The sequence below is a fragment of the Thunnus maccoyii genome, chromosome 20 (genome assembly GCF_910596095.1).
Source record: "Thunnus maccoyii chromosome 20, fThuMac1.1, whole genome shotgun sequence".
In the NCBI taxonomy this organism is placed as follows: Eukaryota; Metazoa; Chordata; class Actinopteri; order Scombriformes; family Scombridae; genus Thunnus; species Thunnus maccoyii.
In genome coordinates, this window is record NC_056552.1 from 14,816,012 (window position 1) to 14,841,738 (window position 25,727).

General features: G+C 40.1%; 2 protein-coding genes across 5 annotated transcripts in view; both read left to right on the top strand.

Moving 5' to 3' along the window:
- The first annotated feature begins 1,362 nt into the window (after positions 1-1,362).
- On the top strand, positions 1,363-7,870 carry LOC121886424 (glycylpeptide N-tetradecanoyltransferase 1-like). The gene is made up of 12 exons (XM_042396374.1): positions 1,363-1,467; positions 1,592-1,700; positions 1,916-2,060; positions 3,466-3,584; positions 4,708-4,799; positions 5,301-5,417; positions 5,531-5,701; positions 6,019-6,127; positions 6,337-6,507; positions 6,627-6,794; positions 6,986-7,123; positions 7,685-7,870. The coding sequence occupies exons 1-12, from the start codon at positions 1,448-1,450 to the stop codon at positions 7,706-7,708; spliced, it is 1,383 nt and encodes a 460-aa protein (XP_042252308.1). The 5' UTR covers positions 1,363-1,447; the 3' UTR covers positions 7,709-7,870.
- A 1,429-nt stretch (positions 7,871-9,299) lies between these two features.
- The window catches only part of svild (supervillin d), a 45,255-nt gene continuing 28,827 nt past the window's right edge, over positions 9,300-25,727 (top strand). Inside the window, exons 1-4 of one of the 4 annotated variants that reach the window (XM_042396898.1) lie at positions 9,442-9,547; positions 9,644-9,719; positions 10,184-10,294; positions 22,238-22,773. In XM_042396898.1, coding sequence (XP_042252832.1) covers positions 22,385-22,773 — 389 coding nt within the window. In that variant the 5' untranslated portion in view covers positions 9,442-9,547; positions 9,644-9,719; positions 10,184-10,294; positions 22,238-22,384. The other 3 variants (XM_042396897.1, XM_042396896.1, XM_042396895.1) reach the window with 3 other exon arrangements.

Consider the following 25,727-nt stretch of genomic DNA (forward strand, 5'->3'; position numbering starts at 1 on the left):
CAAAAGGCTCATGGGGATCTTCCCCAAGCAGCATGCAGCAGACTCCACAGGGACTGCAGTAAACCTCCTTTGAGGTATACAGAGGAGAACGCACAATGCAAAAGATGTGACAATTATTATTAGCAACTGTGACATGAATGATCAGCAGGAAGAAGCTGTGAGTTGTTGGAGCCATTGGACCAGCAGCAGCTAACTGACTTGTTTGAATGTAGCACATCACAATTTGATAATTCCCCCAGGTGAGATTTTACTTTCAGTATATTGAAATTTAATTTGCTGAATATTCATTTGTGTTTTATTATTTAGTTCTCCTTTATTTTTGATAAAGCACTCTCTTTCTTTCAAATTCAAATTAGCTTTTTTGACATGGCCATAAGTCCTAGATGTGCACTTGATTTTATACTGTTCTTCAGTAGAAAAACCTCATAGGTTTTTACCCATACAGTATTTATAGTCCTAAATTGGTTTTAATTGTATTTTGTCTAAATATATTTAATGATGTTTACTGAAACAAGTAAGTAAAGGCTGCATTAAGTAAAGGCTGTTAGGGCTAAAGTGTTGTTTTAATGAGATTTCCTTTGCAAAGCTATTTCAGAGAAAATACATAAATATCCCAATGTATAGTGCATCGTCAAAATTCTAAAAGAAATGTAAATAATATTTTAGCCATATTGCAGCTGAAAAGGAACCAACTAAATTTTTTTTTTTTTTTTTGCGTGAATTTCTTTAAAACAGAGATATCCACTGACAACTTCTTTTATTCTGACATTAACCAATGACACTGAGCACCCTGCTGGATGACATGAGATTTAAATACTTTTTAAGTACATATTGTTCTGTTATGTACCATTTAGAGTTTCAGAGCCCCCAGAATTCACTGACGCCTTACAAATATGCAAAGAAAGCAGTTTGTTAAGTGAAAATAGGAGTGTAAATTCAAATAAGACAATATGCTCATCTTTTACTTGATTACATTTTTTTTTTCTTGTCAGCTTGAACACTTTTTCAACCACTCTATTGTATGGTCAACGTGCTCAGCCAGTGTTAGCCTACTGTACATCATACTGACTACAGACAATGATCATTAAGTCCACAAGAGATATAAAGCCAAAAAAAAGTGCTGAATTCCAAATGGGAGAATATATGGGAACTCTGCAATCAGACAACCTCAAACAATTAAATCTGCTCTCTGGATCAGGCAGCTATACGCGTTAATCTGCAGCAGTGCTCTATTCAGCAGCTGCCTGACATATTAAGGCCGTGAGAAGTTATATCTAATTATTAGTATTGTCCTCAGTTATCTATGGGCTGGGTGGGTGTTGGGTTGGGTGACTGAGGCGGTCACTCTCCTCCCCTCGCTGTTCACTGAGATAAGAGCTGAAAAACCACAAATGTATCAGAAAAACACTTCAGTTCACCCTCAGCTTCAAGGACTGACGGTTTTACAATGACTGAATCAAACCCATTGTAAGTATGCGGGAACTCTCTGTATTCAGTTTTGTTTGTTTTTTTCAAGTTAGTAAAAAGCAGTAAAATTGACTGAATACGGATTGAATATGCAGGAATATCAGTGCATGAAAATGTCTTTTAGTGATAAGAAGCAGGAAGAGGACGAAGGTGGCAGTGTAAAGAAGAGTAAGAAGAAGCAAAAGAAGCAAGATACTTGGAAACCAGAGGGGCCCAGAGACCCATTTGCAATGGTTTGTGTCTTTGTACGAGTGTGAGTGCATATATGCAGGTGTGTGTGTGTGCTTATTTGTGGGGGCACACACTTTGAAATTTGTGCTTAGATGTTTTGTATCTGTTTTTCACTGCAGGCATCTGTACTCAAGCTGGTTCATGCTTTTGGATGACAATCAATTTTCTATCTTCTTAGGGGGGATTATTAACCTGTCCTTTCCCTGCCCTGTTTTAGCTGGACTCTCTGCCAGAAAAGAAGCAGCAGGAGATCCAAAAAGCCCTCCATCTCTTCTCCTTCGGTTCGATTTTACCCAAAACCATGCAGCAGGCCAAGAAACACACATACCAATTCTGGGACACACAGCCTGTCCCCAAACTGGGTAAGAAACAAGTCATCTTTTATCAGTACAAAAGCACTGGCTCCAACACCAGTATTGACTGTGCAAATACTGTATTACAACAGTTAGGACTAAATGCATCTTTTGAATGTTTTGAAACCTACATTGTTTACACCAACCTTCAAGCTACTTCTTAATTTTTTTAATCTTAAATCCTTAATTTTTTTTTGGTACATTCCTATCTTTCACAGCATATCACTACAAACAACTGTGGGCAGAAATGTGTATCATATTACCTTTGGTTGTGGTGTGTATGACTGTGTTACAAAAGACAGGACCCGCTCATAAAAATGTTGATGAGTGGGTCCTGTCCATAGACTGTAAAAAATAATGGATGTAGCCACTGTGAATTCACCCATTGGTTTGTGGTTTCCCATTTTGAGAGTTTGCATTTTGACCATTTTGGATTTTTGGAGCCAGAAGTGACAATATTTGGAAGAGAGTGGAGAGCTAACCTTAGCGCTAGCTGCTAGCTTGGTTAGGCGCATTTACAGTCTGTGGTTAACTGTCATAATGCTAATGCTACTGCTAAAGCAAAAAACAGGCTTAAGACCATTAAAACAAAATGTACTTACCGGAAAAAACTGAACATCTGACTCCTTAGAGGGTCTGTTAGTAAATCCAAATGCTGAACAAGACTTTTTTTAAGTGACCAAAATGTTACAATTAACTTTCATGAACTGAAAACATAATGAAATAGCTATGGCTACGGCTACACTTATACTCTGTGAATCTGGAGGAAGGTGGAGGAATTTGAGAAACGTCAAAGAAACATCATGGTTATGTTACCTAACCAATGTTGACACAGTAGTAGCCACTTGCCTGTGACAGCATCCATCTGTCACCCAAAGCGGCCATGCCTTTCATTAAGCATAACTTTAAGACTTAATGAAATTTAAACGGGTGAATTATATAAAAATTCATCCCCCGTACAGTTGTCATGAACACGGAAATTTGCTATAGAGACCAAAACCGTCTTTTGTTTCAGGCTGCAAGCATGTTTATTTGTGCTGTAAAGTGGAGCATTTTAACATGTGGGCCGATTGGGGATTGACTCAGTTTTGGAGCCAGCCTCAAGTAGCCATGCGCGAGAAGTGCAGTTTTTGGCACTTTTGCTTTGACTTCATTTCTCAGCCCTGGAGATAGCCATTTGGTGCTGTCTGTTGTCGAAAATTACACAGGATACCTTTACCTTATTATTTTGTATACAGGATACAAAATAATAATGCCAACTAGCCCTCTAATTCTCTGTCAACATTGTTAATATAAAAACAATACAGTATATACATTTTAAAAAGTAACTTTCAAAAGTATATCAGCCACTATCATTGAAATATTGAGAATCAAGTTATGTGTACCTTACTTTCTTTTTGTCTTGTGTCCTCAGGTGACAGTATAACAACTCATGGCCAAATAACAGAGGGTGAAGCCAGTGTCCGTAAGGAGCCCTATTCTCTACCCCAGGGTTTCTCATGGGACACTCTGGACCTGACCAGCCCTACAGTGGTAGGTAATATAATTTTGATGTAGTTTACAGGTATTTAATGGTTAATTTTTAGGACATATTACAGATTTTACAGGAATTTGTTACAAATTATAGGAAAAACAGAAAAAAGAAAAATTAAATAATAAATATAAATAAATAAATAAATAATAAATTAGACTCTTAACAATTCTCTAACTCATAGAAAATACATAGTTTAACTTTTTTCCACAATTTTTCTTATAATTTGTACCAAATTCCACCACCCTTCCTGTAAAGGCACCAGCTACGGCTACGGAACCGGTGCAATGATTTATCGACTATCCGTGCCAGTAGTCCACAGGCTGTTGGGCTGAACTGGTTTTCTGTACTGATAGTGGTTTGTTCTATTGGTTCGCAAACACAATTTTAACAGGAGGGGAACTTTATTCGAGGCGGCAACAGACTTTGACACTGGACCTCTTGTAGTCCACTAACCAGACATTTTTTACTGTCACATTGGGCATTTTAGTGCTGTTAAATAGGACATTTTAACCAGATTTTACTGTTTTAATCCAAACCATGATCTTTCCTTAACCGTAACCAAGTGGTTTTTGTGCCTAAACTTGACCATTTTAACCCAAACCATGGGAACGATTGGTGTATCACCTGCAAGCAAAAACGTTCCTCCATTTTGAAACAATTTGAAACAATGCATAATAATTCCGTACCAATAATAAACGGACTATTGACACTAAAGAATCTGTACTAACGGCCACTTCCTTCTGTAAAATGTCCTAAAAATTAACAGTTTGATACCTGCAAATTACTCTGAAAATTTCTGGGAAATTAGTATAAACTTAACGGACCTGTAAAATAAACTTTAAAAGTTACTGTATGTTGAACATCATTAGACACCACATATATGTCTTTCAGAGTCTAGACTGAGAAAGTAACTGGTTTATCTCTACATTCTTTCCAGGATCACAGAATATAGTGATGGAAATATCTGTTTCAAAGATGAGAGATGTATTTTGGTAGAAGTTTTCCTTGCTGTAGGCAGTCCTTTCTGCCCACTGCAAGGACAGTGAGATTTAGGAAAAAAATGCTTTGAAGGTCAGAGACTCAAATCCAAGCTACTCAATACTTTCCTAACTATCCTTTCAGTTGAAAGAGCTATGCACACTACTGAATAACAACTACATGGAAGATGATGACAACACCTTCAGATTTGACTTCTCTCTTGAGTATCTGCGATGGTACGTGTCACTTTTGATTTCAAGATTTTGAGTATATATTAGGAAAACTTTCTTTCTTAACCTTTTATTCATCTAGTGAATGACCAAGTGCTTGTGCTCTGTTTCAACACCTTGTGTAACGTTCATACACATTCACACCTTGAAACTGCTCAGTTCAACTGCTACATATTTATTTCAGTCTCCGGGTGTCTTGAAAGGACTGGATCCCGCAGCGTTTTCCCACTTGACCTTCGAGTCCAACCTTTCAATGCACCCTATCAGTAACAAACCTGCTACTGTAATCTCTTTGCTTCTGCCTGCCTTCAAAACATAATAACATTTACTTTGAAACAAGTAATTAACATTAGCATTCCAGGAACTTGCACAGGTCCTTGGCCCTGAGGACAAGTAAAACTGCAGAATTCATTCAGTCAAGTCTTCCTATGCTCATCTCTTTTAAACTACCTAAATTACATTTATTCACTGTCATATTGCAAACAGATTCATTCTTTTCCTCTTAAGGGCTTTACAGCCTCCGAACTGGCTGGCCCAGTGGCACTGCGGTGTGAGAGTAGATGCCAATAAGAAGTTAGTGGGCTTCATTGCTGCCGTTCCTGCAGACGTCCGCATATATGAAACGTGAGTAGCTTACAAACATATAGATGTGTTTTTATATGAAATCAGCTTCCAACCAAACTGTGGCAATTTTCCTGCAAATGTCTCAAAGTAAACGCTCAAAACGTGTTCTGCAGGGCGAAGCGGATGGTACAGGTCAAACTCCTGTGTGTTCATAAGAAGCTGCGCCTCAAGCGGATGACTCCGGTTCTGATCCGAGAGCTCACCAGACAAGTCAACCAGCAGGGCCTCTACCAGGCTGTCTACACAGCTGACATAGTGCTGCCCACACCACTGAGCTCCTGCAGGTAGTATCTGCTTCACAGGATTGATTCATGTTTCATTTCAAGGCAAAGTGAGGCTCCAATTCTCAGTTTAAGCATAAACATGAATGAAAATTTGTAGATTCTTTATCTGGTGATGGGTGTTACTTTACCCTCCAGTAAATACCACGTATGCAGTTACTGTTTTTAGTGTACATATGCTAATTCTTCTAAACAAGAACCTTTATACTACAAATTAGCTTCAGCTAGATTCCCAATGCATTACTTCTTTTGCATCTTGCTTCATGTGTAGCAATGTCTACCTGCTCTGTCCATGATCATGAATAAACAAATTCTTTTAGATACTGGCAACGACCTCTGAACCCCCGTAAGATGATGGAGGTCAACTATCCAGGTGTGAGACGAGACATGAACCTGCAGAGAGCTCTCAAATTCTATCGTCTCCCTGAGGTTAGTTTGTGCTGCCACCTAGAGGTGAAAATCTTTAATGCCACTATAGTCTCACATTGACCTCATAACACCTGACAACATTTCAGCTGACAGATGTATACAAAATATTTAAAGATATTTATTTTAAACGACATAAATTCCTTGTAATAGCACTTACTGTGAGTGTGTTTTTTCCTGTCCTGCTATTTCTTTTCTCCACTTTCTCCAAGGTGACAAAGACAACTGGCTTGCGCCCTATGACCAAAGAAGATGTTCAGGGGATACACTCACTTCTCCAGGAGAATCTCTGCAAGTTTCACCTCAGCCCCATCTTGTCTCTGCTGGAAGTTGAGCACTGGCTGTTGCCGAGGGAGAATGTGATTGACACCTATGTAGTGGAGGTCTGACCTTATAGTATACAATTTACTGTTAATTCCTTTGAAGTGGGAAAACCATTTAAACATAAATGAATGCAGTAGTTATGTCATAGACTTGATCCAGCTCCCCTCCTCACATACAGGGTGATGATGGTACACTGACAGACGTGGTGAGCTTCTACAGCGTCTCCTCCAAGGTGCTGAATAATCTGGTCCACACCAACCTGAGAGCAGCTCATCTCCTTTACATTGTACCTACTGCCACAAACCTGGTGGACCTCATGGAGGACACGCTGGTCCTGGCTAAATCTGTGAGTAAAAATCGCATTCATTTAAAAACTGTACAAAGTAATCAACTTTAAGAGCCGTTCAAGAAGTTAAAAGACACTCAGAACATTAAATGCCAACAGAATAGACATCAATACACTTAAAGGATACATTCTTTGTGTTTTTGTGTGTGTGAATAGTGACAAAATAAATGCTTTTTTCCTCTTACTCACAGAAAGGTTTTGACATCTTCATTGCTCCTAATGTCATGGATAACAAGAGTTTCCTAGAGAAGCTCAAGTTCAGCATCAGTGACAACAGCCTTCATTACTACCTGTACAACTGGATGTGTCCTAACATGAGTCCAGACAAGGTACTCAATATTCAAATTGTCAAAGGCCAAAGTCCTCCATACCATTTCGCTGATAGATGTGGTTTTTTGCCAGGTTGCTTTTGATTTTTATCTCATTAGAGTACTGGTCATTTAAGCAGTTTTGTCTAAGTAAAACAAGTGGGAGAATGCCTTAAAACACTGCAATACACTTGCAAAGTTACCTTTTCAGGTTAACTGAATATCAAAACACTCATGAAGAAACTAAAAAATACATGTCTGAAATTGGTTTTAGATCCAAATATGTGGCAATGTCAAGATGCATGAGGATAGATGAAGCAGAGCAACTGAAATTCACGGTCTAATCTAGATTCATGAAGCTGTATACTTTCTTTTATTGTTCTTTTATTGGTGGAATTGATGTCATTACAGCTGAAAAATCATTCTGATATTTGCAGCAAATTGTGACCTTTACTAAAACAGTAAATGCAAACACCACAGGTAAAATGTAGAAATGCAAAGTACGGCAGCACTGTAAATTTTTGTATGTTCACTGAAGTCAGTTGTTTACCAGTTCATTGTAACGAGGTGTGTGTTTTACAGGTGGGCTTGGTGTTACCCAACTAACAGGTAAAGAGATGACAGAGTGGTGAAGATGAAGTGACCAGAGAGATTGGTGGACATCAAACTGCTCTCCAATTTGAATTTGAGTTTTAAATATAATCTGACAAACAACAAAATACACAAATCAATGAAAGAAATAAAGATAAAATTCCATTCGTAAATACATTCATCATCTGGCTGTCAGTTATTCACTGGGTTCAGCATTTCTGTGACAGGAAAAGATTGTTTCTGACATGATATGGAATTGATTAAACATATTCAAGCAGTTCTGAAAATGCACCCTGTGTGTGTGTGTGTGTGTGTGTGTGTGTGTGTGTGTGTGTGTGTGTGTGTGTGTGTGTGTGTGTGTATGTGTTTGTGGGTCTCTGGGTATTTCAACAGGCAATTCACATAACCTCTGGTGACATGACACTTAATATTAGTGCGACCAATACACAGATTTGATTAGAGGACAAGATCATTAATCATTCTCACTCAAGCACATGTACACAGGAGCAAACACACACATACACACACAAAAACACAATCTAATATGCACACATACAATCTGTGTTTTGGTGTGCAAAGAAATCCAATTTCAGCGTGCATGCATAATGTCAGGCATAAATGTAATCAAGTTAAATCCCATTTAGGCATGATACAATGATGTATATGAAAATCCGGAAGAAATGTCTCTGTGGGTTTAACCCTTTACAGAATGTTCACAACCAAAGCTTAAGTAAACTTGTAAGGAGTAATTTTTTAACACTCTTGCCCTGAAAAAAGTCAAAACCTGCTACTAACCACATCATTTTAGACTTATTACTTTACTTACTTCAGTTTATTTACTTCACTAACCTTTTCTGATTTACCGTGGAGAAAAGAAGAAAATCCGTTTGTTCATTGTTGGCTTATTACTGCATTGGGACATATAAAACCGCAATGTGCCTACATTTCCTCACTATTGAGCAACAGGGGGCGCTGCAGCCTTAAAGTTAACTGTCAATGCATCACATACGTCACCTGCTTTGCATTTTATTGCTAGGTGTGCAACAAACAAACAAAAATCAGATATAAACTAAGTGTGTTTATCGTGTGTGCTTGACACAGACAAAGAGGCATAGATGCTAGTAAATCTGGTGTTATGTTGCCTCCAAGTATAGCAATTATTAGTTTAGTTACAGTTACAGCAGTTTACAGCAATATAATGGAATGATGTTGGTAAAAGTCTACTTTTCACATTCACAATTCATTTAAAAAAAGTATTACCAATGTAATCTTTTGTTTTTTAAAACATTAACGTGCAAGCAAAAAATTAATGTAACTGGGCCAAGTCGTGCCAAATCTAACTATTCAAAATCCAGCTTTTGGGTGGGAAAAAATAATGTTCTGCACTTCATTTTAAGGGGTCGCAAGCGAAAAACACCGGATCTATAGAACGTTTCTATATTAAAAAAAAAAAAAAGCTCGTTTATGTTTGCATGCAAAATCCTCATCTGTGTGACGTATTCAGTCGTCAGATAACCGCAGCGTTTCACGTTGAAATGTAGAAGTATACAGTTAAACGAGAAGTTGCTGCTTTTAGGAGGCACCCAAACGCAACACACGCCTCAGTTTCGGCCAATCAGCAGCGAGAAGGCATTTTAAGTTTGAAGTGACTGAGACATGCCAACAGCTCGCACCGCAGCCTCTGCTCTGCGACGGTAAAGGATGAGTCAAGGAAACCAAACTGTTTTCTAACGAAGACAAGGGTAAAATTATTTTCTTTTTTTCTCCTCCTCTCATTGTCGGCGAGGACTAGCTGTCGCCGGCTGAACGTTAGCTAACATTAACTGCCGACTTCCAACGACTCAACTGCCTAAGGTTAACGTTAACATTGATACGAACTTTTAAAAACACAGCGAGTGTGCTGTTAAAAGTTAAAGTTTACTCTTGTTTCGTCGTATTTTGTTTGAACAGCTGTCTCACAAGCGTCTCTAGATAAAACTTCAGTGGATGTTGTGTCTGCTGACGCATAAGCTGACCTCCATTGCAGGTATGTTATGTTCCGTTCGCAGTTTGTGTTGTAGTCAGCATGTTATTGCAGTATGACTTAACGAAGCTGTCACTTACATTGATTAACCTAAAAGCATTAGCGCGAGCTAAAGGCTTCCTGTGAGCGATTGTAAGGAAATGCTCAAATGTACCAGTAATGTTTTGTCGCCATACAATATTACAACAAGGATATGATGTCGAAACGTTGTTGTAGGCACACTCAAGCAGCTGTCATTGCATTAGTCAGTGTTGTTTCCTTCCTTAATTATTAGCCTAGTTCTCACGATACAGTAGTTAGACTGAAGCAAATCGTACTTATTTTTCAACCCACTTCCTTAACAGGTTGCATTTAAAAGAGCCTACTTACTATTTGTACCGTTTTGTTGAGGCAACTATGAACTAGCGTTAGCCTATATCCTGCAAGCCAATGCTCCGTTGTATGACCACTTTTTTTGTTCGAGGCAGTCCCTGTGTGACATATCAAGTGACTGCACGTCCAAACCAGCTGGCTTTATCCTTTCACCCCCCTGTCTTACTTTGGACTTACAAATTGTTCAACAGAGACTACTAGAGTGGGTAAGCAAGACCAATCTCTAAACGGCTCTCTGAGAGAGAGAGAGAGAGAGAGAGGGGAGTGAACATGCAGGGCTGTGTTCTGCAAAAACCACCTGCGAAAACAAAGTGATAAGAAAGTGTGAGGAAGGCTAACGTCCAAAACAACACACGCAGAAATCGTTTCAGGTCACTGCATGCTATTATTTTTCATCGCTGCTGCATAGAGTGCAGAAGTAATGTGGCAGCGCTAGAGAGCTGGCAGAGAATAGTTTGGAATCAAAGTCATGTTTATCTGTGTCAAACTGCCCCAGCTATGCAAACACTTGCAACCTGCTTGGGTAATGTGTACATTGAGGTGGATGAGATTTGCCTGATTAATGTTTATATATGGTGATTGTACTCTTTGTGAGCCTGTGTTTACTCAGTGAGCATTTCTTTCAGCAATCATTTTCCTATGATCCTAGCTAGCCCTGACTCTTATCACTTTCCACCAGCCTGTGAATTTAAATGTTTATATTTAGAATAATGTAATGTTAGGTGGAAAAAAAACACATAACTTGATGTTAATTACACTGTATCTTCAAAATGCACTGTGTAAAAGTGTAAGAGACTGTGTACTTACTATCTTCCGAAAAAACCGCTATATATTTCTTTTAATTGTGTGCTGCCAATCATTTCAAAAGTTTTTTTTTTTTCTCAAATGGTGTATATAATGAAAGGAATTGAAGTTTCGTATCCATGGGCTATGGTATTTGAGGCTTGCCAGACTGTAATTTTCCCACTGTAAGGCATCTCGTCGTTCTGTGTCACAACAGGCTTCCCAAGACTGTCCTCACCCAAGCTGGTGTTGAGCAAGACAAGAGAGAAGAGTACTGATGCGTGCGTTGATAAAACACACTCAGTGTCTGTGTGTTAAGTACTGAGCAGGACAGCACATGTTTGTGTTTCTGTTGAACTCATTAATAACACAGCATGCTGCTTTGTGTTAATGTTATCAGCAAGTTGCCGGACAAAGCGCCGTCCCCTCTGAGCATTTTCCAGCATGTGCACAGCAGTTGGACCAGAATGTGTCCAAGCAGGGAGTGGCTTTTGTCTTGCTTTTTTTTTCTCTTTCTCTCTCCTCAACACACTCTGCTGCTCTTTACCTGCCTTTTCTTTAGGTCATGTAAAGATCCCAAACAGAGAGACAGACGCACCATTGTTGTTGAGGAGACGTGTGTGTTATGTAATTGTGGTAAGTGTTATCATTCACCTGAACGCCCCGTGTTAGTCTGGGGGCGGTGTTGTGTTGCCCATGCAGGGATCTTGTTACTCAACACTGGTGAGAGGACTTCGAGGGGGGGTGTGTGCTGCGGGTGAGGGCTCCAGCTGCAGAGACTTGTCTCATTCTACACTGGAAAATCAACATGTTGTTCATTTAGCTGACGTTTTTCCTCAGAGCAGTTTGTCATGAGTGCAACTGTGGATCAAGTTTCAATTTCTTGATCACTAAAATCACAACAAGACAATAGCAAGGAGTAAAAGGGGTGTGTTTAAAAAAAAATCCCCGACATGTTCTCCAGAGAGATCAAGAATGAGCGTTTTAGATAAAGAAGGGGATTTTTAAAATATACTGTATATGATATTAACCTCTTCAGCTGAACAAGCTTCAGCTAAGACTTACTTGATCCTCAAGCCTCTTGCTGTCTGGTAGCAGTATATTTATAACCACTTTTTGGCTGTTGTGAGAGGACTTTCCCTCGCTCTTAAAGCAGGCCTTTGTTCTGCACGTCCTGCTGCCGTTGTGCCAGCATGTTGTCATAAAGGTGAAACTTTGAGATTTTGTTTTGGGAGGTCAAAACTTCGACAGGTGTGTAAAGGACAATTTTATTGTGAGACCAACACGCCAGAATGACCCTGATGAAGGCCACAAGCGTATTTGTCTCAAAATAAACTTTTCCCAAGTGTTACCCACAGTTTTGACTCCTCAAGACCAATTCTCGTCTCTGTGCACCTCAGAAACCTGCACACCTCATCTGTGCCAAAAATCCCTTCTCAGTTTTTATTCGGTGCACCGAGTAAATGTGCTTCCCACAGAGTGTTGCTTAGCTGAAAAGTAATTGAAGGGATGTAAAAAACCTGCTTGTTAAATTAGGATTGTAAATTAGATTTATATGGGTAATTAAGGTTTTTAACAAGCCTCTAAGAGGAGAAGCCCAAAATAAACACACTTGTGCATTGCCTCAGTTAAGTTCAAAATTAGTAAAGAATGACTTATGTCTATTTTGGATCAACATTTGATACTTTTGGTTTTGAATGCTTTCCTACATTACATATTCAGTCATTTGTCTTGATTGAAGGATTAATGCACTTCTGCAGCTGCAAAGATGGAAAGAAGGAGCAAGAGAGACTTCCCAGGGTTCTCTTTCTAATGAGCTTTTGTTTGTGGCCCTACTTAGTTTGTGACCATATTATGAAGACTTAGGAATCTGTTTGCTTGGTTAAAAGATAAAGAATGTTTCAATCTTTTTTTTTTTCGATCATCGTGGTATCATTGATTATGTTCTCGTCGTCTGGCACACAGCGTAGTGCCCTCCTCTTGCATGCATCAGAGAATGTTGGCAGGGAATTGCTTTAAGTAAGACATTTAGTACGGTAGATATTGTTTCACATGGTCAACAAAATGTAATTCTCTTAATTCAGAGATTCTCAGTCTTTAGCTTTGCCTACCTGTGTTACGTAACACTTAAGTAAATTTCTGCTGCTGAACTGCAGGCACAGTGTCCACCCACTCAGGCTTGTCTCTCCCCTCTCTCTGGGTCTGACCTATCCTCTCTCCTCAGCTCTCTGTAGGGTTGAATCCTGAGTGCACAGCCAAGAAGTTCTAAAGGACAAATATTTATACAAAGCAGAAAGGATGTGACAATGTGAGCAATAGGAACTCCACAGGGAAGAGTTTAGGGGTTGCCCTCAGGCTAATCTCCACTAAGACATATTTGTAAACGTTGCTAGCAGTTAGTGGACCGCTTCCAGCTTCAACACCGAGACGTTAACTGTATTTGGTCAGCAACCGCACAGCCAAGGCCCACTTCACTGACATTTTTAACCAGTGTAATATTTGCATGGCATATAAACATATGGTTATACTTCAGACTTTCATTTGATTTGCACACATATAATAGTTTCCATGCATAAGGGCAGCACAAGGCCCCCTTCCATACTACGTTTCACTTTGTTTTAGCTCCGTGCCAGAGCAGAATTTCATCTGACACCATCGTCAACTGAAAATAAAGCCTTTTAGAATGAAATGTCAGAGAATGTTTTCAATCCTAAGTTCAAAACAAATGAGTTTTACGGTGACTTTTATGTCAACTAAGGTTTTATTGCCTTTATGTCCATGTGAGTCACAGATGTTGCCATGAAACATTGATTAATAAAACTTGCACAAACAAATGTGTCTTTGGTAAACCATGTGCAGGGATTAGTTTAAAGTGTTGTCTTTAAACACCGCAGCACTGAATGCAAACTGCAAAGGGAGTTGTCTTGAATCAATCTTAATGTTTGCAGAGTGTGCTGCCCTCATTCGGTTTATTCTGTAAAATACAGTAGTTCATACAATTATTCGTGTATCAACCAAGCTTTTGCTGTAGGGCCGTAAATGTCAGCTTCACAGGAATTGAGGAACCAGATGTACTTTCAGGTTGATTCCATGTGAATCATCTGTTAAGGAGAGTGGTTAGTTGATTTTTCACACCACGAGAAATATCAACCACAAAACACCGTCATTCACTGTCACTCAGCACGTTTCATTTAACGAACAATTAAACTGACCTTTAACCTATCATAGACCTATGCGCCAAGAGGTAATATAGGTTGAATCCATTTCTGTGTAACCCAATAAGCAACAGGTTACATGCATCCTGCATATTTGAGACATATTTAAATAGACTTTTACTGCAAAGAGAATGGCAGATGGCCTTAATGGCTTCAGTCACTGTATTTTTCCACTTTAAAGAGTTTAGTTCATGTGGCATTAAATGGTTAATACCACTACTGTTAATACTCCATCTCTCAGCCATAACCCATCCCCCTGCAAGACAGGAGACCCCGTAACCCCTCAACCCCCTGCTCAGTAGCATTCCAGCTGGCCAGATGGTGTCTGCTCTGCACCGTGGACACCAGAGAGCTGAGAGAGAGAGAAACCCCATGAGCAGGATTGTCCGGGTGAGATACTCCACCCCACTGATCTCCCCATCCCACCCCACCCCCCACCCCCCCCTCTCTCTCTCTCTCACTCTTCAGTCTTGTCTACGTCTTACAGGCGGCCATTCTGGGGATGAAGACCAGTTGACAAGCAGAAAAATCGCATTAGATGGTTTCTAAAGAGAAGCAGCTTTTCAGTTACTCTGTAGTGAACTGTGAGAGTTACAGTAGAAATCACTAGACTAATGTCGGTGTTTAGCACCAGATACTTTTTGACACCTGAAAATCATACTGAAACATACAGTACCAGTCAAAGGTTTGGACACACCTTCCCATTGAATGAGAAAGTGTGCCTTAACCTTTGACTGGTACTGTATATGTAAATCTGGATACCTGTAGGTGTAATTACATTATTATCTGAGGAATTCCTGTAATGTAAAGTGAAAATAAGGTGAGGTTTTGCATTTTCATTACATTTTCAAGCCACTGGTGGACCCCTGCAAGAGAAGTCTGTACTGTCAAATGTCTGCAGTCATTTCTTTGTCAATTTTCTTCCATGCTGGCAGTTTTTAATTTAGATTTTTGTACAAAAATGTGCATCTATACACATTTCTCAGGGTTCAGAAACTAGTAAAATAAATGCTGGAAGTGTACATGGAAAAAGAAAGACAATACAACAAGCCATCATCAGCTTCTTCTTCTACTCATAGTTTAACTTAGTTGCCATGGCTTCAATTCAGTGTACTGACGAATGCCTTGGACAATTTGCACACTTTTCATTCTTTCCATCAAAAATTGGCGAATTCAGTTGAAGTGAAGTGTTGCTGGAGCAAGGCAATGCTTTCCGTATGTCAGTGTGTAACAAGGGTAGCCATTGGTGTGAGAATAGGTGCTTTAACTGTAGCTACTACATCTGCCCTATAAAAAAAAAACAACAAAAAAAACAGTGCGGGTGTTTGTTTTCTGGCCTGCATTAACTCTTTGAAAGGAATCCAATGTAGCACATTGTGTGTTTTGTGTGTGTGCGTGTATGCATGCATATGATCTCCTAGCTAGATAAAGCCCCATAAACCCCACCCTTCCCACTCCACACTCCAGCCTCCATTATTGTTGGAGAGCCGGTGTGTGTGTGTGTGTATTCCTGTCAGCCTGTTTTTGTGATTCTTCAGTGTCAATGTGCTCTGCAGTGCATGTGTGTGTTTGCTTTCCCATACGTCACATTTAATGGCTCCTTTTGAATGCAGCAAATAGAAAGCCGGAAGGCGGGGACAAAGAGCTAGTCTGTAAATAAAGGAAAAATAGAGGAAAACACACACAAGCTCTTCTGTGTAAAACCTCAAAGCCTTATTGAGTTTGATTTACATAGGCTGTTGTCCCCCTTGACAAAGATTTCAAGGAGAGGAAGCAGCACACCTTCTTAGCCTGGTGACAATGGTAGCTCCGCCTCAAGCAGGTCAGTACAGTTTTTACAGTGTCAGTTACCAAGGCAAGCAGAGTGCAGGCATGAGTACCCAGGGGTTGTTATGTCAACTGCCTCATGGGTGACTGGCTCCAGTCAGCAGGACTTCTGGTAAAAGGGATTTGAGGGAGTTTGTGTCTGTGTGAGAGAATGAGGATGGAGGGAGGGAGAGGCAGAGATGGATTAGTCTCAGGCCATGTTTTTGCCCCATCCTCCTCCTCCTCTGTAGCAGCAGCGGATCTTGTCCTCCCTCCGCCCCCGTACCACCAGACTGGGGCCCCTTGGCACCCTGGAGACACATGCCCCACAAAAGCCATCACATCCACCCCCACAAAAGCCCATTCTGCCCACCCTCCTTTCCTTCTCTTTTCCTCTTTCCCCTGCTCTGACCTCTGCACAACTCTCTCCATTCTCTTGTTGTACCCACCCCTCTTCTTCTCTGGACTCTTTTCATCCTCCTTCCCTTTATTTTTTTGTATCCTCATCCACCCTGCATACTCCTCTTCCTCCTTCCACTGCTTTTCCTTCCTTTGTTGCTTCAACCCCCTTCCCCCACGTTTCCTCGTTTCCTCACCGCTCAGAGCCCGGGAAGAGTTGAGTCATGTGAATGAAGGGCCTTTGCTGTGTTACACAAACACATCCCTCCTCTCAGAATCATCCTTTGAAGCACTCTCTCTTAATGGAGGCTCGTTTCAACAGGATGAAGTGTTCTACTCTACGATTGCAATTAATACGTCATTCTGTCTGCGGTTGCAGGCAGGATACTTAAACCACCTTAACTGCTGAAAGATTGCTTTTTTAATGAGAAACACATTGGCCGCTCAGTATGTGGTTGATTATTGTATGCGGGTGGCTTCAAAAACGGTGACACACACTAGACCCGCCCCCTCCCCAGCTGTTTTCTGATGCATTTGTTTGGTTGAATTGATTGGTTAGAGGCCAGTGCTTTATATATAGTATGTGGAAGATTTAGTTATTGGATTAGGGACTGGTGACCTGTACTCAGGCCTATCTGCTTTTACTGGTTGGTCACATGACCTGGTTGCAGTCATACACACCCATGTATACCAATATGCAGCACATATACAACACACACACACACACAGGAGTTGAAACAAAATCAGTCTAGTATGTAATTTTTCTCTGGATTCATATTGAATTAAGGAGAGGTAAGATGTTAATGTGATGTTTTTCTTTAACCCTAGGTAGGATTTTTTGTGGTTTTCTGTAGACTGCAGTAGTGACACTAAGATGTAGGATAGTTGGGGATAAACATAATGTTACTAAATGAGTCCATTTAGAACCTCAAAGTGATGAAACAATGTTTTGAGAGTCACTCAGATATTGTGCAGTCAAATTGTTGCTTGATTCTGCAATAGAGAGTGTACGTGTACTTCCATGTTTTGTGTTGCTCTTTTATAATCCCTGAACTTGCCTCAAAGGAACTTCTATAAAAATGGACCGTCTTTTTTTTTTTTTTTTTTTTTTGCCTGCTGTGTCCACAGTCTGTGCACTGGCACCTGGTTTTCCCAGTGCAGCAAAGTTTCCACTCTCCACCCTCTTCCCACATGAAGAATGTGTGTCAGGAGCTGGCTGTGTCTTTAACTGCCTCCTCTCTTTTTGTACCGTCAAGGAAAGTTGGTGTCTGATGCTTGCGGTGGAGTCCTGAAGGTTTACAGTGGCAGAATGTTGCCATAATACAAATTTTGTTGCTGCTGAACAGATACCTTGTGTACTGTACCACAAGCTTGCAGAGGTGTACTTCTTGAACCTAATGATTGTCAAAATGCTTGCAGTTTCAGTTTGTAATTCTCACCGGTGTCGACCAAAGGTTTCAAGATAAGATAAAAGATTAAAACAGGAGACTGATGACAGAATTCCATCAAAGCTAAAGTGAAACAATGCTGAGAAATTCTCAAGACCGATTATTGTATAACAAATAGTGGCAGGACACATTTATACACTTGTTTGTATATTTTTGGTAATTTTCTGCGTTCCTTTAGTTCTGTGACCCCTGACTTGTAGGGAGCTGTGAGTTAAACTTAAAGGCTGACACAAGACCTTAAATGTTTGCTAAACAAAGCTTGCACGCACAGACTGGATCCGGGCCTGTTAAGTCACCATGGTATCTATCGCTTTGCCTCTTCAAGCTTTAGTTTGGGTGTTGCTCACTTGAAGAGAAAGCCCCTGAATTTTTATACAGTCAAGATCCCCTACCTTCCCCATGTAAATCCACTGTTTATGAGTAGGGTGTAGTCTGCATTCCTGCTCTGTCCTCTTGTGTGGACATGTGAATTCTGAAAAAAAAAAAAAAAAATATGCAGACCGGTGTGCTACAGGTCAGCTATTGCCTCCGAGGTGGCTGTCTGTCTGAGCCTGTTGCTTAATGTTTATGCTTCCTATGGACGTGTGTGACAGTTTTTCTTTTCCCATCACCAAGTTCTTTCTGTGCTTTGTGAACTTTGTGTTCACTTTGAGCCTGCTGCACAGAGGGATGTTGATAGAACTCCTTTTTGGCAAGTAAAGAGATTTATCAGTGAATAACAAAGTACTCTAGCCAGTAATGTGTTGAGAATTGAAGGACATCACATATTAAATCAGCTTTGAAATGCCTTGGTTGTTGCAACTTCTGCATTTGTGGTATATTGCAGGTGTTAGTAGGCCTAAAACAGGTATTATGTAATCTACAGTAAATGCTTATAATAGCAGGAAGAGTAAGTGGTTTTTAAAAACATGACCATTGAGGAGCACTTGGACTTACAAGAGGAAATGATGACGTTAAATCCGATACCGTGTTAAGTGCAAAGGGGATGCATGGCTGTTGAACCCATCCAAAGTTTCCTTACTGCTGTAACCAATCTCTTCTCGTAAGAGCATTCTGGACATTTGCCAGGTTTATGAGCAACATTTCCTGATTTAATTGAGCTTTTATGAAGGAGGATATGGGGCACAGTCAGGAAGTGACACACTTGGCCTTTGTTGAGACAGATCTTCCTCTCATAGCCAGTAACATTTCCCAATGGACAACAAAAGGTCAGAGAACACCCCAGCGATTAGAAACTGAGGATTCGCTTTGTTTACATGCCCTAGAGGAACAGAAATAATATTACTCACATGAATTAGCAGGTAGGACTGGCATAATTACATATTGTGCAAGACAGACGCACTGTTATTGGTGAAAAAATAATTGAAGGAAGCTGCTTGTGCTCATTTTTCCCATTCTGTTCATCAACAAACCTTTTAGTTGTGATAAACGTGACACTGAGCGCCTTTTTAGGACTGTCAGACTAAACAATCTCATTTATCTACTTTCATCTAATGCAAATGAAACCAACTTTATCTTGGACTGGATCAATACTAGCAGATAAGATTTTATTCAAAGCCCTCTGAGTGTGTGTTGATCCTGCACGTTCCTGCTTGCCCTGTATGTCTTTATTTCTGGAGAAATAACCATAAATAGGTAAAGACACCTTGGGTTGTTTTGGCAGTGATAAAACAACTACCAAAACAAATATTCTTGGGTGAGTTCACATTTGCTGATAGGGGTGATGATTTTTAATGTATGACTCACTTTTAGTCCCTGTTGTTGCTTAAAATAACAGTGGTAGCTTCCAAACAAAGCAACTCTATGTTCTGGGTCTCCATGGACAAGCTTTAGCGTACTGTTTAGCACTCCTTTTATAGGTAGTGACCTAGGTGAATTATGTAATCGTGTGCATACTCCTGAAATCAACATCCAGCCTCAGGATCCTTTTGCCTTCATAAGGAAATTCACATGAATTGGAGTGACATGTTTGCGTTTAAGACATCTGTATTAGGTTTTGATGAGAAAAATGGCAGTTAAAATAACTGCAAGTCCCATAACATGCGTTGCTTATTGAGTTGTAGAGTTCTTGAAGGCTTAAGGCTGGGTAGTAGTGGATTTACTGCTACCAATTGATTAGGCCTGCATATTTAATAGGCCATTTGGTTTTCATATTATGCAGTAAATTCCATTTAAAAAGCTTTAACCCCATCTGATCCCAGGTACATTCCCAGAATATGTTCTAGTTTCTTTTCTGGCCAAGTTTAATTGGCCATGGATACTTGTAGCTGGACTCACTGGAATTGAAGTGACCAATGCTGAATTGTTAATTTAACAAACAGATGGTGAATTGTATTTTTTTTTTTCTTTTTCTATATAGGGTAGAGCATACATTTCCCAGTGTGTAAGTGTCTCGTTCATCTCCAGGCTTATAACAAGGACCAGGTGACATGTAATCATCCAACAGTTACAGTTTATAAACTGCATTGGAGGCAATGTGGTCCCTTGTTGTTTAGCCAAGCACTGTAATGTTTGGTTGAGGAGGGATGAGAGAGGTCGAGGTAGAGACTGACACACACACACACACACATTCATGCACACACGTCCCCTGACACTGATTTCCTGTGTAATTTTCGAAGCCATATTTTTTGATGGGGACCAAGAGTTCGAGGTTGTTCTTTTTTTTGCAGCCCAGCAGGTGGTCACAGGTCAGAGGGAGTGCCCCGGAGATTTGTTCAAGTTTGTCATTATTACAGAAAAGGTTCTTGGAGTCAGCTCATTTATTATATTACATTGCCCAGTGGGGGTGGGAATGACGGATGAACTCACAATACGATACTATCACAATATTCTTTCCACAATAACGATATATCACAACAAAGGCAATTCTGTGATACACGATATATCACACACACAAAAATCTACGATATATCACAATATCTATAACTGAAGAAGAAAGGAAAAAAAGTATTTCAAAGAGCAGGAAATAGTCAGATAATGTACAATGCTAGCTAGCTCAGCTACAACACAAGTACCACACAGAAACTTTTACAAAGGGCCATGAACGTGCTTCTGGTGACTGTCAAAGCTCCAGCAGACTCTTTGTATTTCCATTACAGACACTTAGAGTCTAACAGCAGCTGCTCATGGCTACTGTTATTTTGGTTGCATTTCTTCTCCGTTGGCACCTACAGTTGCCATCCATCTCACTGTCACCAGTCTGTTCAGCACCTCCATAAGGAGGTGGAGGGTAGTGGTGAGCCAAAGTAGCTGAATCAATTCTGAGTGGTCCTAAAAAAAAATGTATGGATACTTGACAACAGTGTATTGATAACATATCACAAGTAGAAATATCAGGATATATTTTGTCCCCTATTGTCCAGACACAGCTCCCCCTTTTATATTTTCTCCATACCTCTGTTCCTGGCCATAAATGTGAGCGTTTACGCGCTGAATTAACTCTTACCCTGCATTTGGAGGGATACCACAGGGCAACATTAAGCCCCTCTAACATACAGTAAATACACCTCCATCTGTTCATATCCCTCTTGGCCTTCTTTTTTGGCTTTCTTCAGACAGAAGCCCCAAAGCATCGTAAGCATACTTGTGCTGTGAGAAATGTCTGTGGAAAAGCCCTTGTGCTTGGTGTGGAACAATCAGAAACTGCACACACATAATTTTTTACTGCTGTTGTCAGCTGGCGATGCGTTTAAGCGAGTGAAATTTTCAAGACCTCTGCAGCTGAGCCATATGTGGTTTTCTGCTCTGTGAATACTTAATGGAACAAAATGAGCTCAACTCAACCTCCTAATTTTTACCTCCTAAATTTAACCCACTAGGTATAGAACAGTCAAAAGTTATTAAATGGTGCACTTCTTTTATTGTGCTAGATGTGGAAAGGAGATGTTTAAAAGATTATCCATTTCACGGTCACAGAGGGCTGAAACCTAATACATTGGTCGAGAGGCTGTATACACCCCTGGACAGGTTGCAAGTTTATCACAAGGATAACACATGTCAATAGACAAACACGACCACACTGACTCTCACACTCATGGGCAATTTCGAGTTTCTCATGCATTGTGTTTGTAGTAAATACTGAGTTATTATGGGGTTGGATAGTGTTCAAGAAGTGATTAGCCCAGGCACAAAGCCCCCAATTAAGTAAGAAATAAAGTGGGGTGAAGATGTTGTTTTATCTTTCTCTCTCTCTTCCTCCTCCCTCTTTCCAGCTGGCTCCAACTGATGGAATAGAGGTTATATGAGAGTCTCAATGCGGTGGTCGGCTGTCTTTGAGCAGAGCTGGCTGACATCATTCTCACAGGGGGGTGTTAGCTGGGGCAGGGCAGGGCTTGGCTTGGAGCTCTACAGCTGAGCCAATTGTGGCCAGCTTCCTGTGAAAGCTGGAGATGTGTTTGTCCTGGTACATTCAGTTTTGCTCAGTGTTAGAGAGCCTGTTGTTGGAAATGCTGCTCTGCAATCATGACACATTAACATTGTCTTCCTTTCTTGTTTGCAGCACTGGGATGATGTTTATGGAGTGAGACATTGCTGACAAGGGAGATCTACAAGAAAGCTGATCTACATAACTGGGTTAGGACAACTGAAGAAGCAACTTGGCATCTTCTCACTTGCATTTAAACCCTAAAGTGCATTAAACTACAAAATGGATGGAATAGACACCTTACAGAGCTCAGCCCCAGAGACCAAAGCTGAGCGAATTGCCCGCTACAAAGCAGAAAGGAGGAGGGAACTGGCTGAGCGCTATGGCAACACGGAAGAATTCTCCTCCAAATATGTCCGCAGGGACAAGAAAATCAGCGATTCAACTGAAACAGTGTCTTCATCAACCAAGGAGAAGGAAAAACATGAGGATAATGGATCAAATCAAACGTATACCAGGAGGGGCCTCAGGAATAAAGTTACAGAACCTGAGGAGCACACTGAAGATGAGCCTGCCCAGGAAAAAGAGGCTACCACTCACCTTAAAACAGACACAATCTCATCCTCTAAATCAGAAGTCAGCTCTTCTATAAAGACGTCCTCTCATTTCAGGTGAGTTTATTCAAATTGTCTATACTTTTAAGAGGAAAGCACATGTCTATTGCCTATTGTTTATGCAGCAACAGTCGCAGTTTTCCATGTGACATAAACTTGGCCAGAGTCATGAAACACTAAGCTGCCCAGGCATAGGGACTCAGAGGGCTAATACAAGTTGAGGTAAGGGTGCCAGTATGCTCCAAACTTCCAACGTTGAAAATGGGCAGCTGCGTCCTGCAATTTCTATAATTTTCCAAAATGCACAATCCCACATTGACACGCGCTTCACTCAGCGATTCGCAAGGCGTGCGGGGGTGAGAAAGCAGGCAAGTCGGTCATGCTCATGTGAAATGCAGTCTTCATTCCGGGAACCACTACCACTTTTGTCCACAGGGGCTGCCAAAATCAACACAAAATGAAAGGTCCTTGTAGTAACTTAAATATTAATCTTTTCTCACCAGTCTCTATGACGGCAGGCTTTTTGCCCCACTTTTGAGTGTGGCTCTTCAGAACAGCTGTGAACACTTTTGTCCTCAGACATGGCCAGACAACATGTTGCACAAACTAGTTTGTTCCAAGCATACCTCTGCCATAAGTGGGGGGCCCAACATTTTAGAAATATATACATATATATAATATCATAATTAATAATTTAGATTGTTGCATTTAATATTCATACATGTATCTTAGCTAGATTTCAACTAATAATGACTAATAAGTTTACTGTACAAGGATAGCTGGCCCCAAATGAGCGAAAAGGAGACAAGTCGGCACATTTGGAGAACACTTTATTCTGTGTGAAATAAACACAACTGCAAACATTTCCAAAATTGGCCATGTGTGCAAAGCCAAGAACTGCTACATTTATTTTGCTATGGTATGTTTTTTTTTTTTGTGATGACATGCAAGCTGCTTGTTTTGGTTCACTTTACACTCATATGGAGAGACTCATGTGTTTAACACATCCAGGGAATAACAAATCAATCTTGGAAGACTTTTGGAGATTTCTCATTGGATGCCAGGACTGCTCTGAGCGTTGTGCATAGATGGAGCAAAACATGTCCAGTCGTGGGTCTGGGGATGTTTTAGCTGTAATCAAGCTGGATTCTGCTGTGTGCACATAGCCAGGCTTGTCTGTTCTTGACAAACAGCCTGAGGGAATGAGGGGGAGAGAGAGATAGAGAGAGAGAGAGAAGAACTGAGATGGACAGAAGTGTCGAGATATGTCAGAGTTTGGGGCTTGTGGGGGTGGAGTTATTGAGCTCTGCCAAGTTTTCATGCCCTCTGCTTAATGAAGCAGCATATGCAGAGAGTTGTGATTGATGTCCTCTTCGATGTTATGGACAGATTATTTTATAAGATTGGGAAAGGCATTGCTTGTGTTGTAATTGAAAAGAAATAGGCTACTTGCAGTGTGACAGGTTTCAGCAGATCTCCGCTATCAAGTGTTGAACTGGATAATCTCTCATAGCAACGGTTTATTATCAAAGAAACTAAACATTTATTTGTTCAAGGTGCAAGATTTCAGTATTAAAATTGATCCACTTTCAGAATCTTTTAATAAGATATTCTGTAATTAAGCATCAACTTTCAGTTTAAACTGTGGATATTGATGAATTTGGATTCAATTTTGTTTTTTGCACATTATACAACTGTGTCAACTAACCACCGTGGGAAAAAAATATGTGACAAAATACAGAGTACAATCACATAAAAACGTTGTGGACTACTTTTTTTTTTAATAACAGAGAGCACAAAGGCAGGTTGACTTATTGATGTGTTTGTCTCGCATGTCTGTCACGTTAACCACTAATCTTGTCAGTTCTGTTATGACATTCTCTGCATGTCACAATCCGGCTGTGCAGTCTTGTGTGCAGGCACACTTATGCAACATATAGGATTAGACAGAGGAGCCATATAAAAGCCATTGTTATTAGTCTGTTCTGTTATTGGTTAATTCATATATTATGCTTACACCTTTAATTCTTAGTGGTAATTGGAGTTGTTGGACAATGTTGATACTGCGCAATATGTCCCTGCTTGTCTTGCATATGCTCTCTGATAAGAACTTGGCACGTATTCACTGAATCTTCTTAGATGGTTGTGGGTGTCTGTTAAAGGAAACTGGAACTTGGCTAAGCCAGTGATAATGAAACGTGTCAGTCAATGCGTTTATCTGACACAGACAGGAATCCTTCCCTTGTAAAATTGCAGTTGAAGAGTTACATTCCAAAACACTGCGTTTTGACATTTAGAATGAACTGTTACTTACAATCTACACTTAGCAATTTAAGAAATACATATTCTGTACTGTCCCACAATTGAATTTATCTGTTCAATTAAATGTAATCTCGGCCCTCTGGCTATCTGAGCAGCTGCCTTAATCTCGTTTCACAAAGAAGACAGTATGATTCCTTAGTTTGGTGGTTAATGTTATCAGCTGAACCATAGTACATAGACAAGAGCACTGTTTGTACAAAAATGTGATTCTTTATCTAAAATGTATTTTGTTATGACCATAAAAAGAACTTGACGTACTTCAGTTTCACAGCAATCCATTCAAACTATACTAGATTATACAATCTTGCAGGGTATGTATAATCATACAAATGTATAATGTACAAAATAAGATTATCGGAGTTGCAATTAGGTTGTAGGAAATTAAAGAAATATCCTTCACAAGCAGGAATGGTATATAGTAGTATTTTGGGTTGGATGTTCTATATGTTAAGCATGTGTAGTAAACACCAGTAATTGTGATACCGGCACATTGCAGTTAGTCAAAAGCCTTGGACTTTGAAAAAGACTGAATGGGATTTGGGCTGATTATTGTTTACATGGCTGAACCTTTACAGTACAGAGTGTAAAAAACAGTACCTACCATATGACGGACAGAGGACAAATAAGTGTGCTAATTAGAGACAACAAGACTTAAGTCTTTTAACTATGCCAAAGTCATGATTATAACT

Excerpts from the sequence above, each read along its gene's own strand:
- LOC121886424 (XM_042396374.1), top strand. The coding sequence starts at position 1,448 with ATGACTGAATCAAACCCATT. Across the intron at positions 6,128-6,336 it reads AATTCTATCGTCTCCCTGAG|GTGACAAAGACAACTGGCTT; the intron begins GTTAGTTTGTGC and ends ACTTTCTCCAAG. Across the intron at positions 6,795-6,985 it reads CGCTGGTCCTGGCTAAATCT|AAAGGTTTTGACATCTTCAT; the intron begins GTGAGTAAAAAT and ends TCTTACTCACAG.